The 12,541-nt window shown below is 47.7% G+C and overlaps 1 protein-coding gene across 1 annotated transcript in view; it reads left to right on the top strand.

Annotated features, from left to right (window-relative positions):
* The window catches only part of XRN2 (5'-3' exoribonuclease 2), a 112,919-nt gene that overhangs the window by 84,321 nt on the left and 16,057 nt on the right, over nt 1–12,541 (top strand). The window contains exons 24-27 of the mRNA XM_015406211.1: nt 725–781; nt 1,236–1,304; nt 1,877–2,011; nt 6,320–6,456. Coding sequence (XP_015261697.1) covers nt 725–781; nt 1,236–1,304; nt 1,877–2,011; nt 6,320–6,456 — 398 coding nt within the window. The remainder of the gene's footprint in view (nt 1–724; nt 782–1,235; nt 1,305–1,876; nt 2,012–6,319; nt 6,457–12,541) is intronic.

Here is a 12,541-nt window from a genome sequence, read left to right as displayed (position 1 = left end):
TGGGAAAAAGCAGTGCAGTCTGAAATGGCAAACCGCTTCAGATCCAGCTCTTTACCGGAAGGGGAAAGCCATGTGTGAAATAGCAGCCCTATACCAGTTGACTCCATGACGGATCAAAAATGGCTTCAAAACGGGTTAAAAAGGGTCATGTGAAATTCCTCCAAGTCTTCATGAGTTGGATCCAGGCTAAATATTCCAGTGGCCGGATGGAACTTTTTCGGCCTCCTCCCTCCCACTGCTGCCGACTGATCTCCATGAAATGCTGCTCCCTACGGTGTGGGGGGGAGGGGATATGGGGACCCTGAGGAATGGCGGGGGCGGGGGGGGGGACAGCTCTGAGATGGGAAAGAGAAATCAGAGGAAATTAGGACCCAACCCCAACATACCAAGAAGATGGTTGACATGATTTGATACAAGCATGAGTATTTAGCTTTGGAAAGTAAGGACTGTTTCCACTAAATTCCAGCATTTTGTTTTCTTATTAATCTTATCCTACTTCCTTCACCTTTCGCTCTGCGAAGCATCGTCTCCTGCTGCCTTCAGACTTCTAAAATGTTTTGATCACTTGGAAGTGCCCCCCCTTACCAAGTGGCAGCTGTTCCATACGATCATCATTGCCAGTTTACATAATTTTTCACTCCCCCCCCCTTTTTTTTGCAAAGAGTTTTAAGGTTAAGAAATGAACCATTATTCCCTCCCCCCCCCCCCCCCCATTATCCATTAGGACAGTTCACTCTCCTGTGCCACTGCTGCGTGACCTGACACAGAACACAGCAATAAGGTAAGCGGTATTTGGTTGAAGTCACCTGAATGACTTTTGCTTAGTGTTCCAGCCGTCACAGTGCAAAGTAGCTCAAGGCTGTGGTGTGCATAACTTCTCTTCTTGGGGTGGGAAGGAGGGGGAAGAACTAAAGGCCGGGCAGTTTGCTCCAGCTTCTGTCCTCTTGGTTCTGCGGGCTTGCAGAAACGAAACTATACTTCTGATATCTCAGAAATCATGGGCTCTGTGTAGGAATAATATATCAAATATACTGTTTGGAACTAGGTGCATATTTTAAGTATATGGTGTCCAAAGCTACAGGTTTCCCTTTCCAAACTTCCAAAAGTGGTGGCAGAGAGAGGTGTCTCAAAACATTGCTTCATATCGAAGAAACCAATTTAGGTGCTAGTTTTAATATTGCATGGCTGGCTGACTGCTAATCCTTTGTAACTCTTCGAAATATTCTCATCCTTAGCATCAACTTCAAAGACCCGCAATTCCAAGAAGATTTTGTTTTTAAGGCCATGGTGTTACCTGGAGCAAAGTGAGTAACCCTCACGTATGACCCGATTACTTGTTCTTCTGCATCAGCTGTTGTGTTGTAGACAGTGTGGAGTTGATCCTGTGGGAGGTACGGCTTCAGAGATCTGGCATAATCTGCCTTTTGGTCTTGTCCAGTTTTGCGGTTCTGGTCCCTGATGACCTCAGTCTTTTTTTTTTTTTAAATCCCCTGAAGACAGGGTAGCTTTATTAATTTTTTGTTACACCTGCAAACTAACAGAAAAGAAAAAGAAAAAAGGGAGGGAAAAAGTACCCCAGGATAAAAGGACAGTAAATGAAACCCACACTATAACTAAAAACCCAAGAGTGAAGGTCCTTAACAGTTAGTATTCAGTTAGTGTTAAAACTTATAACTTTTCATTTAAGTCAATGAATTAAAGAATTAGTCATTCCATGTTAGTATTTCATCCATCTTCTCTTGTGTGCATAGAGTCTCTTTCATCTTCTTCATCATTTGCGAGTCTTTAAGTTATAAAGAGTTACTTTGGTCCTCTATGTCGCAAGTCATATGTCTCTCTGGCCGACCTGATGAACTCAGTCTTCTTTGATATGTAGAAAACCGTCGCCGGTTCTGAAACCAGGGGATTGGGAGAAAACAAACAATGATGGCCGACCCTGGAGGCCACAGCTGGGCTTCAACCGGGACAGAAGACAGGTACACTTGGATCAGTCAGCATTTCGGACGTTAGGGTAAGTAGTGCTGACGATGCCTCTTTTTGGTTTTAAAATTCTTTCTGCTCACATTCATTCATCTCGTTTTTACTAAGAAAACGTAGATCTCTTCTCTTACTAAGGAGCTGCGGTGGCTCAAGTGGTTAAGACGCTGAACTGCAGACTGTGGAAGGTCGGTAGTTCAGCAGTTCGAGACCCGAGTGTGCCGCATGACGGAGTGAGCTCCCGTCTCTAGTTCCAGCTCCTGCCAACCTAGCAGTTCGAAAGTAAGAAATTGCAAGTAGATAAATAGGGACCACTTCGGTGGGAAGGTCACAGCGTTCCGTGCGCCTTGGTGTTTAGTCATGCCGGCCACGTGACCACGGAAACGTCTTCGGACAGCGCTGGCTCTTCGGCTTGGAAACGGAGATGAGCACCGCAACCCTAGAGTCGGACTCGACTGGCTTTCAAGCAAGGGAACCTTTACCTTTACCTTTACTTTCTCTTACTAAAACTGGCCTGGGGCATACAGAAATGGAGAGTGGATTAGTCTTACACAACTGTATCGATGGCAGTATTATTGATAGATACATTGAATAAAACATTTTTTTGGTCCCAAAGGTGCCATTGGTCTCAAACTTTGTTCTAGTATTATTGATGATTGAGTTAGGCATGTGAAATGGGTAACCAAAAGGCATGTAACGAGTACGTTCATGTGTGAGCAAGTTTTGTGAGTCCCAGAAGTCTGCCCAGTCTTAACTTTGTTTCAGGACTGATTGTGCCCCTCGTGTTCTCCATCATGTGACTGGGAAACTCTCCTGTGTCTTCTAAGCTTTAGCGCATCGGACCCAGCATCTGATGCCCGAGACCATCCGTGCTGTATGAGAACTCCAGGGGAGACAATATCCGGAATGTTGAGAAAGCTCAAGCAATTACTCAGCTGCTTGTTTCTGGAGCTCTGCCAGTTAGCTCACAGGCATTACTGTTTAACGCACCTGCCTTTTTCATTCTTTTCTATACAGTGGGCAGAGTTCAAATTAGAAAATTACCAGGCCACTGACATTACTCTGAAACACTAGGCAAGACACGCGCTACGGTGTGAAAGAAATCATTCGCGACCTCAACATGTACAAGTGCGCGTGCATTAATTGAATGTTGCTTCGATCCATTTTTGGAGGAGAAAGAATGGAAGAAATTGGTCAGCATGTGGTACATCTGTATATAGATGCACAGTGTTGGTTGGGGCCTTGTAGATCGTCTAGTCCAACCCTCTTCTCGATGCAGGAAGTCTGGCCCAAAGTGCCTTTTGTTCTCCGGTTCTTTGTGCTGTTGGCCTCGCTTATGGCATGACTTAGTTTGTGTGGTGCAGGATGCAGCAACTTCCATTCTGTGTAAGAGATTCTCAGGCTCACTCCAGCTTTTGTTCATAAACGTGACAAGCGGACATGTGATTGATTTGAGTAGCAATGAGATGTGACTTCTTTCCATGTGAGGTGGTCAATAGGGCCCCTTTGTGAAGGACCATTCCCTTAAAACGGCCTCATGGAAACAGAAAGTCTCCGGCTTAGTTAAAAGCAACACTGACCACTAGACACAATCATAGTCCCACCTGCAAATGAAAGTTCCTCAGGTTTTCATTTTTGGTGGAACCTCCTGACATTAAGGGAGAATCAGAAACTTATTTATTCCCGTGTTCGCTTTTGAGGAGCTGTGGTGGCTCCAGTGGTTAAGACGCTGAACTGCAGGCTGTGGAAGGTCGGTAGTTCAGCAGTTGGAGACCCGGGTGCCGCATGACGGAGTGAGCTCCCATCTCTAGTTCCAGCTCCTGCCAACCTAGCAGTTCGAAAGCAAGAAATTGCAAGTCGATAAATAGGGACCACTTTGGTGGGAAGGGAACAGCGTTCCGCGCGCCTTGGTGTTTAGTCATGCCGGCCACATGACCACGGAAACGTCTTCGGACAACGCTGGCTCTTCGGCTTTGAAACGGAGATGAGCACCGCAACCCTAGAGTCGGACTAGACTGGCTTTCGAGCAAGGGAGACCTTTACCTTTACCTCACTTTTGAACACCATATTATCCCCCCATGAATCAATCACTCAGTGGTTTAGTTTAATTGCTCTAATTATTCTTCAGAGGATTAAATAAGAAATAACTGCACATATGCAAGTTGGACTGGAATAGGTTAAGGCAATTGGAAACAAGTGAGCATCCATGACCTTCAGGCCCGTAGCGACAGTGGGGCTCCCCGGGGCCCGGCCGCCCCGACTTCCTCCCAAGGCCCCACAACTTCCTTCTCCCTCCTCCCCCTGGAGGCCTTTGGGCTGGCACACCATGGCGCTGGCCCTTTCCCGCCTTCGTCCTCCTTTCTTCATTGGTGAGGGAAGGGGGAGGGAGCCTGGAGCACTGCCTTCTCCCTCCTCTCCCTGGAGACGTACCTGGCCTTCGGGCCGGCGCACCGCAACGCAAACTCTCCCCACTCCTGCCATCCCCTGCTAGCAGAAGAAGAAGAGAAGAGAAGAAGAAGAGATTGGATTTATACCCCGCCCTTCACTTGGAGTCTCAGAGCGGCTTACAAACTCCTTTCCCTTCCCCTCCCCACAATAGACACCTTGTGAGGTGGGTGGGGCTGAGAGAACTCTGACACAAACTGCTCTTTTTCAAGGACAGCTGTGCCAGAGCTTGTGACTGACCCAAGGTCACACCAGCAGCTGCAAGCGGAGGAGTGGGGGAATCAAACCCGGTTCTCCCAGATTAGAGTCCGCACACTTAACCACTACACCAAACTGGCTCTCAAACTGTAAGAAGAGGAGGAGGAGGAGATTGGTTTACAAACTCCTTTCCCTTCCCCTCCCCACAACAGACACCCTGTGAGGTGGGTGGGGCTGAGAGAACTCTGACACAAACTGCTCTTTTTCAAGGACAGCGGTGCCAGAGCTTGTGACTGACCCAAGGTCACACCAGCAGCTGCAAGTGGAGGAGTGGGGGAATCAAACCCGGTTCTCCCAGATTAGAGTCCGCACACTTAACCACTACACCAAACTGGCTCTCAAACTGTAAGAAGAGGAGGAGGAGGAGATTGGTTTACAAACTCCTTTCCCTTCCCCTCCCCGCAACAGACACCCTGTGAGGTGGGTGGGCCTGAGAGAGCTCTGACAGAAACTGCCCTTTTTCAAGGACAGCTGTGCCAGAGCTTGTGATTGACCCATGGTCACCCCAGCAGCTGCAAGTGGAGGAGTGGGGGAATCAAACCCGGTTCTCCCAGGTTAGAGTCCGCACACTTAACCACGACACCAAACTGGCTCTCGAAGAAGCGGGGGAGGGGGGAGAGTAATTTAATTTCAGGGAAGGGCGGGAGCTTGAAGGTGCATGCTGGGGTGCCCCCCGACTTATTTTAAGCCTCCCCCCCAATTTAAAAATCCTGGCTATGGGCCCCGATGACCTTCCTGCTCTATCTCAATGGGATTTAAGAATTTGACTGAATTCCAGTCAAAGAAGTTGACTGAATTCCAGATCTAAGAGATGCGATACATCACAGCATGCCACCAGCTTCTAGCCTCCCCAGCTTCTGAAATTAGATGGGTGGCAGCCCCAGAGAGAGGGCCTCCTCGGTCGTGGCACCAGAACTATGGAGCTCCTCTCCCTAGAGAGTCCCTTTCTGAGGCCTCCTTCCAACCAGCAAGTGAAGACTTTTTTGTTTCGTTTGGCAGTCCTTCAGTTGATTCCCCCCCTTCTCGCCCTGTGTTTTCATTGTTGTTATGTGTTTGTATGAATTTTGGCTCTGGTTCTAATGATTTGGCATTGTTCTTTTTGGTTGTTTTCACAGTTCTATAAGTGATTGTACTGTGTCTGTTTTGATTTGTTAGCCTCCTTGGGGGCCCTTATGAGGGCAGAAAGGTGGGACGCAAATTTTGAAAAATGAAATAAAGATCGCACCTCTGCTGCATCGCCTGATTCTTTCCAGCCAAAGTCTGGTACTCCGAGCATGGAATTATGCTTTCCAGCTGAACACAAATAGCCAAATTTGTCCTATTCTTTCTGCAGTTTTTCTGGGCATAGAACCAACTGTTCATAACTCAATTTAACCGTGAACAATGCATCTGGTTCACTGTCTGTTTCTCTTGCTCAAGGATAAACGTAGGGCACTGAAAGTGAAAAAAAAAATGCAGGCTTGTAACTTCTATCAAGCAGTTCTAAGAACCGGAGTACATTGAGGCCTTTTAACATTGATCAAATGGAAGCAAGCCTAGAGAAATTCATATATGACCTACGTAGCATAAATGCTTGACTTTAATTTTTGCTGTACGTGGATACATTCATTCCTTTTTCTCCCCCCTCTGTGAATTGCAGCCATACAATGTCAAGGGACAGAGGACAATCTAGCAGTGGAGTTTACAGCAATGTCGGGCCCCCGGGGGCTTACAACCAGGGAGGCTCATACAGACCGCTGCTGAGCAGGCCCCAACAGATTCCAAAGCTGCTATCAAGTAAGCTGGTCGTTTATTCCTTCACTCCATCCTTTGGCTAGGTCTCCATGCAATCAGGTGGCATTTTGTTGGTTTTTCCTCCCTGGCATTTGTTAAAATGAGCCCAGCCCTCCTGTGGTACAAGTCGTTCCATGACAGCTTTCAATAGATTATTGCTTGACCATCTTTCCCCTTATGTCCTTGTGAGCAATCTGCAGTCTTCTTGTTGTTCCTCCATTTAAGGTGGCCCACCCGGCATCTACTAGCGCTGTGTCTTTATTACAGCAGTCCCCACCTTGCGGCATGGGCCCCCCAAGGAAGCTTCCAGGCGCCTATCTGCAATATGGGGGGTAATCGTGCCAGCCTACCTTACAGTGCTGTTGTAGGGATTACTGATAAAATTGTATGTCTAAAGCACTATTGTTATATTAAGGCATACTGTGTGATGGTTTTTGCTTATTCTGCACTTGCTCTTTATTCTAAAGTGTGCATCTTCCTTTGTGCTCCGCAGCTACCAGTTCAAGTTAGCAGTGAGAAATATACAGTAATGAACTAAGGAAGTCTGTGCTAAAGCAGCTTTTTAAATGTATAGACCTCTTTATTGGGAAAAAAACACACAACTTCCTGCTTTCAGGGAATTCTTTCCCTTCAGGGCTATTTTTGGGCAGGAACGCACAGGTAAACAGTTCCGGCTGGCTCCTGAGTTCGCCACGCCCAGCAGGGACTCATTAGCATAATAGGCCACACCCAACAGCAGAAACGCATTAGGATTGGCTACATTAGGGGTGTGTGGCCTAACATGTGAAGGAGTTCCTGCTACAAAAAAGCCCTGGGTCTGGACAACAAACATGGTAAACAGAATAAGAAGCAAAAGGTGGGTGTGGCTGGATAACCACACTTCTGGTAACATGGGGGTGCGGCCTAATGTGCTAATGAGCTGTGCTGTCAGGGTGTGGCCTAATATGCTAATGAGTTCCTGCTGTTGGGTGTGGCCTATTATGCTAATGAGTTCCTGCTGGGCTTTTTATACAAAAAGAGCCCTGCCTATCATCTTGTCTGCAGAAGCCTGTGTTTGTGTGTGTGTGTCGCAGAGGATTGTGGGAGCATTCTAGGGGCGCACAGGAGAGGAGCTGTGCCGGACACGGCCCTCTGTGTGCCCCACAGAGTGTTCTTTTTTAAAGGAATAACCTATGAGGCATTTAGCGTTGCTGATTTTTTTTTTATTCATCTGAAAAAAATGTGTCTGGCAAAAATGATTCCGCTTCGTTTCTTTCCTAATGTTTGAGAAAAAGCAGTGAAATTTAACTTGTGGGCTTGGTGAACGAGGCTATGTGTTTTCCAGGCCGGTCTTGTTAACAAATGAAGCAGAATTGGAGTCTAGCAGGGTAATAGTCCATCCAATCCAAGCTCTCTTGGAGCTCATGTGTGTGTGTTGTGTATTGGGGGGGTGTCTTGTTCCCTGATTTGACCCTGACGTGCCAATTTTTAGCTGATGAATAATTGTATGCTGATAGTTGCAGGGAGTCAAGTGGAGTCTGAAGGCGTGCAGTTGAGAACGGCACGTTTGCTTGCTGCTGTGCAGAGTGCCTGATTTCATTACTTTCATTTCAGTCAGTAAACTTGTCAATTAACTGCCTTTCCTCTAATCAAAAGAAGAAGAAGGCCTATTCCAATCAGTAAACATGAAGCCTTGGTTTTGATTGCTGTGCTGATTATACAAAGCTGTCACTTGAGTTGCTACCAGAGAGGGTGGCTCATATCGCTGCATCATTCTAGGAACGGCTTGCATTTTCAACAAAAGGAATGAGTAACTGTTGCATCTCCTCTTGCGGCGCATCCCTCGTGGAAGCATTCACCTCCGGTCGTTTTCACGGCCCTTCTTTCAGTCAGTTTTCTCATAAAGCCATAATGAATGGTAAAAAGGTGGTGTTGAGCTCTTTCCGTCATTTATTTAGATGGATTCTGTTTGCGTGCTGTACTCCCAAGCGGTGTTACCTCTAAGCCTGGGATGTCAAACATAAGGCCCGGGGGCCAGAACCGGCCCATCCAGGGCTCCTATGTGGCCCGCAAGCAACTAGTGCAAGAGAGGGAACAGGAGACTGCTTGGGGGGGAGTGGGCAGAGCCACTCCGATCGTGGCTTCAGCACAGCGGAACAGTCTCATCTGCAGCAGTCAAGCAGTGTGGGAGCGTCTGCCCAAGTGCTGCACTGCTGGCTCTCCAGTTCATCCCCATGGGTTTTCCTTTGCACCCACCTCCCAGCCCATGGCGTCTTGCGGTGAGGATACAACAACTCTAAGCTTACCAGCTGCTGTCCTTATACATTTTATATCCCCAGTACCTGGCATTACTTTTTATGGCACACATGACCCGGCCCAACAAAGTGATGTTTGTGTCAGATCTGGCCCTCGTAACAAGTGAGTTTGACACCTCTGCTCTAAGCCGTGCGCAGGTGAGCAGCCACTCATTAACACAGGAAGCCCCGCTCAGCAACAGTCTGGAGCTTCACAGGGTCTTGCACTGCCCGTAGCCCATTTTAAGGTTACAGCAGTTATAGTCTGCTCAGGATGTGAACTGCTCCAGTAGTGAGAAAAAATTAGAGGGGACGTTGCTCCCAAGCTGACTGTGTTCCTTTGGGGGGGGGGCTCAGTAGGAGAGCATAGGCTTGGGATGCAGAAGGTGCCAGGGTCAGTCCCCAGCGTCTCCAGTTAAGAGGATCAGGTAGTGGGTAATGTGGGAGACCATCTGAGACCTGGAGAGAAGCTGCCAGTCTGAGTAGACAATACAGACCTTGATGGACCGAGGGTCGGGTTCAGGATAAGGCAGCTTCACGTGTTTGTATGACTCTCCCTGAATGTGGGCTCCTGGCTGATGGAGCCTGGGCTAGTAGGTTGCGTCCAGGTCAGTGGGTTTTGCACTGTCTGCTCCCAGTCATGGGGTGCGTTCAGACGGGGCGTTTCAGCCGGCATAAACTGTACCGGTTGGAACCATTGCAGTTTATGCCGGCTGAAACGTGATCACACTTACCTCCTGTCTGCGGAGCCCATCGCTGTATGCCCGTTCACACGCAGCGGGCGTCGGCGGTTTGTTGGTTTTTTTTAAACTCAGTTTGCGCATACGCATAGGCAGCCATCCACAGAATGGAGATCTTCACGCATGCGCAAAACACCCCGTCCAGAAAAGCATGCCCTGAAGAGAGGACTTACCTTTAAAGTTTAAAGAACAAACTGGCCTCCCTGAGGTCCCGGACTCCTCTAAAACCTTAAACTAAGGATCTTTTTTTTTAAAAAAACACACAAAACGCTGGGGCGAAGCTTTGCCCAAGCGCATACCGCCGAACTAAAAAAAAAATGGCGGGCGAAAATTGGAAGCTTCGGGCTTCCAAACGGAAGTGGCTCTACAACGGTGGAGAGCGATCAGACGGGGAGGGTAAAGCGATTACAACAGTTGCACTCAGGATACCACCACTTGGGGACCTAGTGGCAGAATACAACAGTTTAAAGCCCTTTGCAACGGTTAGGGACAGAAGGCAGATGTTCGCTGTGTGAACGCCAGTAAGTACACCGATTCCAACCGGCACCTATACAGTTGTAAATGCCCCGTCTGAACGCACCCATGGTGTGACGAGATAGCATGGGCCATGGTGCAGCCTTTAGTCTGTTCTTTGGTTTGGTTGGGCACTGAACTTCGATCGCGTGATGTCTCCTGTCTCACTGAAGCAATACTGGAGCCTTTTAAAAAAAAGCTTTACAAATAAGTACACAAAAGTTACCAGCCCACAACCCACACTGTCCACAATCACTCGTAGTAATTATTTGTAGCCTGAAACAGATCTGCCAACTTGCATAAAAGCGTCCCAGCCCACTTGCCAGGGGGTAGGTCTTATTTGGTGCAGGTGACCAGTGGGTAGCTGTTTGGGTCTGAGATATTAAAATAACCTCCATGCAGTTGGTCTACTGAGCATGTGCTCTCCCAGAGCCTCACTTTGCTCATCTTCTTATGCATAAGTTGTGCCCGTGAACCTCTCGTCCCTTCCACCATAGACACTTCAGCACAAGCTGAACTCGATTTAGAGCGGTAAGGAGATAAGAAGAGAGCTGCTGGACCAGACCAGTGGTCCGTCTAGTCCCGCATTCTGTCTCACGCACCATCTGGCTGTCTGAGGGCCAGCAACCGGGCATAGAGGCCAAGGCCTTCCCCTGATGTTCCCTGCTGGCCCTGGGATTCAGAGGTTTACTGCCTCTGAAGGCCGAGGTTCCCTTTAGTCACCATGGCTAGTAGCCACAGACAGACCTATCCTCCATGAATCTGTCTAATCCCACTCTAAAGCCTGTGGCCGTCACGGCTTCCTTGGACAGCAAGTTCCCCATTTTAATCACACGTTCATCCTGAATCTGCTGCCCTTCCGTTTCTAATTCAGTGAAGCATTCGTAGGTGTGAGGTTCAGCAAATTAGAAGAAGAAGAAGAAGAGATTGGATTTATACCCCGCCCTTCACTTGGAGTCTCAGAGCGGCTGACAAACTCCTTTCCCTTCCCCTCCCCACAACAGACACCCTGTGAGGTGGGTGGGGCTGAGAGAGCTCTTGACACAAACTGCTCTTTTTCAAGGACAGCTGTGTCAGAGCTTGTGACTGACCCAAGGTCACATCAGCAGGTGCAAGTGGAGGAGTGGGGAATCAAACCCGGTTCTCCCAGATTAGAGTCCGCGCACTTAACCACTACACCAACCTTGCTTAGAGCAAGAGTGTGTGGGGGGGTTCTGTATTAATCTGCCTGTATGTTGCTTTTCTCACTGTTTGCCTTATTCCTGAAGCCACAAAAAAAATTATTTTAATGAGTCCATTTAGAGAGTTAAGTCCATCTGGGCTGTTGGGGATATATTTTGTCTAGTCTCCCAAAATCAGATCGCTGGCAGACTTAATCTTGAGAGCATTGCGTTGAGTAACACTCTAAAATATTGACATTGAAGAAACTAGTTAGAGATTGTACTGTTTTCTTCTACCATCTCTGCAGTTTTTGAAAGTTTTGTGTGTGGTATATGTCATGAGTAGGTGCTTTGCCGTTCGGGGGGGGGGGTTTGTTCAGTTGTAGGCTTGCTTAGAATAGCCCAGGGTTGGTTTGGGGGTTTTGTCCTCTTCAAAGAGAGCAAAGGAGGTGACAGAACTCATAGCAGAGGGTGCCAGTTGGGTTAGAGGCAATGTTCCTTCTAAGCCGTGGAGCCTTGTGAGCAAAAATCCTACTTTGTGAGCTCCTGGCATTAAAGTTGAGAGCGAGCGATTTGGCTGCTGCTTAAATTAGTTTGCTCCGGAGCCATCCCTTCCTGAGCCAAGACAAAAATCTGTGAGCCAGAGCCTAAGAAACTGTGAGCTAGCTCACACTAACTCAGCTCAGAGGGAACACTGGTTAGGGGTTATATTTTATCATCAGTGTCCTTTTTTGACTTTACCACTTTGCCCCGTATTCCGTCAGTGCTTAAGTTCTCCCAAACCCCTCAGGGGGTTTTTTTTATTGCTGTTCATTCATCCTGATTCCTATTTCTTTCTTATTCCTCGATTCCTGGTTTTCTTCTGAGTGCTATATTAAGGAACTGTGAGGAGGGACTCTGGAGGAACCGGGGTTGTGTTGCCTGTGGCTGTTAGCCTGCCATGGGGCACAACCTAGAGAGAGAGGGGCTGAGGAAGCCGGGTTCCCTGCACAAACCTGGGGGTGGAAGAAAAGCCAAGGTGGTCCCCCCTCCTGCATGTTGAAACCTTGGTGGTGGCAGCTAGATTTTTCGGGCCTGGGAGCCTCAGAGGGTGACAAGGGTAGAGATGTAAAATTTCCGGAAATTTTGAAGCTCGGAAAAAAACGGAAATTTTCGGAAAAATTGAAAAAAATGCTGCATTAGCATTTCTTTTGTCTTTTCTAGATTGAAAGTCATTCTGTTACTTTAGGAACATAAAATATGACTATGGACATTTTTACTTGGCATGAAATTATCACAACTAGCCTATTAAAAATATAGTGTATCCAAACAATTATTACAAACAGAATACCCACCCACATGCAAAAACAAAACTGGAACCTTTTTATTTTCTTCTGACAATAGCACCTCCTAAAGGAAGAAA

Source organism: Gekko japonicus, unplaced genomic scaffold, assembly GCF_001447785.1.
Source record: "Gekko japonicus isolate JY-2015 unplaced genomic scaffold, Gekko_japonicus_V1.1 scaffold1209, whole genome shotgun sequence".
In the NCBI taxonomy this organism is placed as follows: domain Eukaryota; kingdom Metazoa; phylum Chordata; class Lepidosauria; order Squamata; family Gekkonidae; genus Gekko; species Gekko japonicus.
The sequence above is the reverse complement of the archived record's forward strand: the minus strand, read 5'-3'. Positions and strand labels throughout refer to the sequence as shown.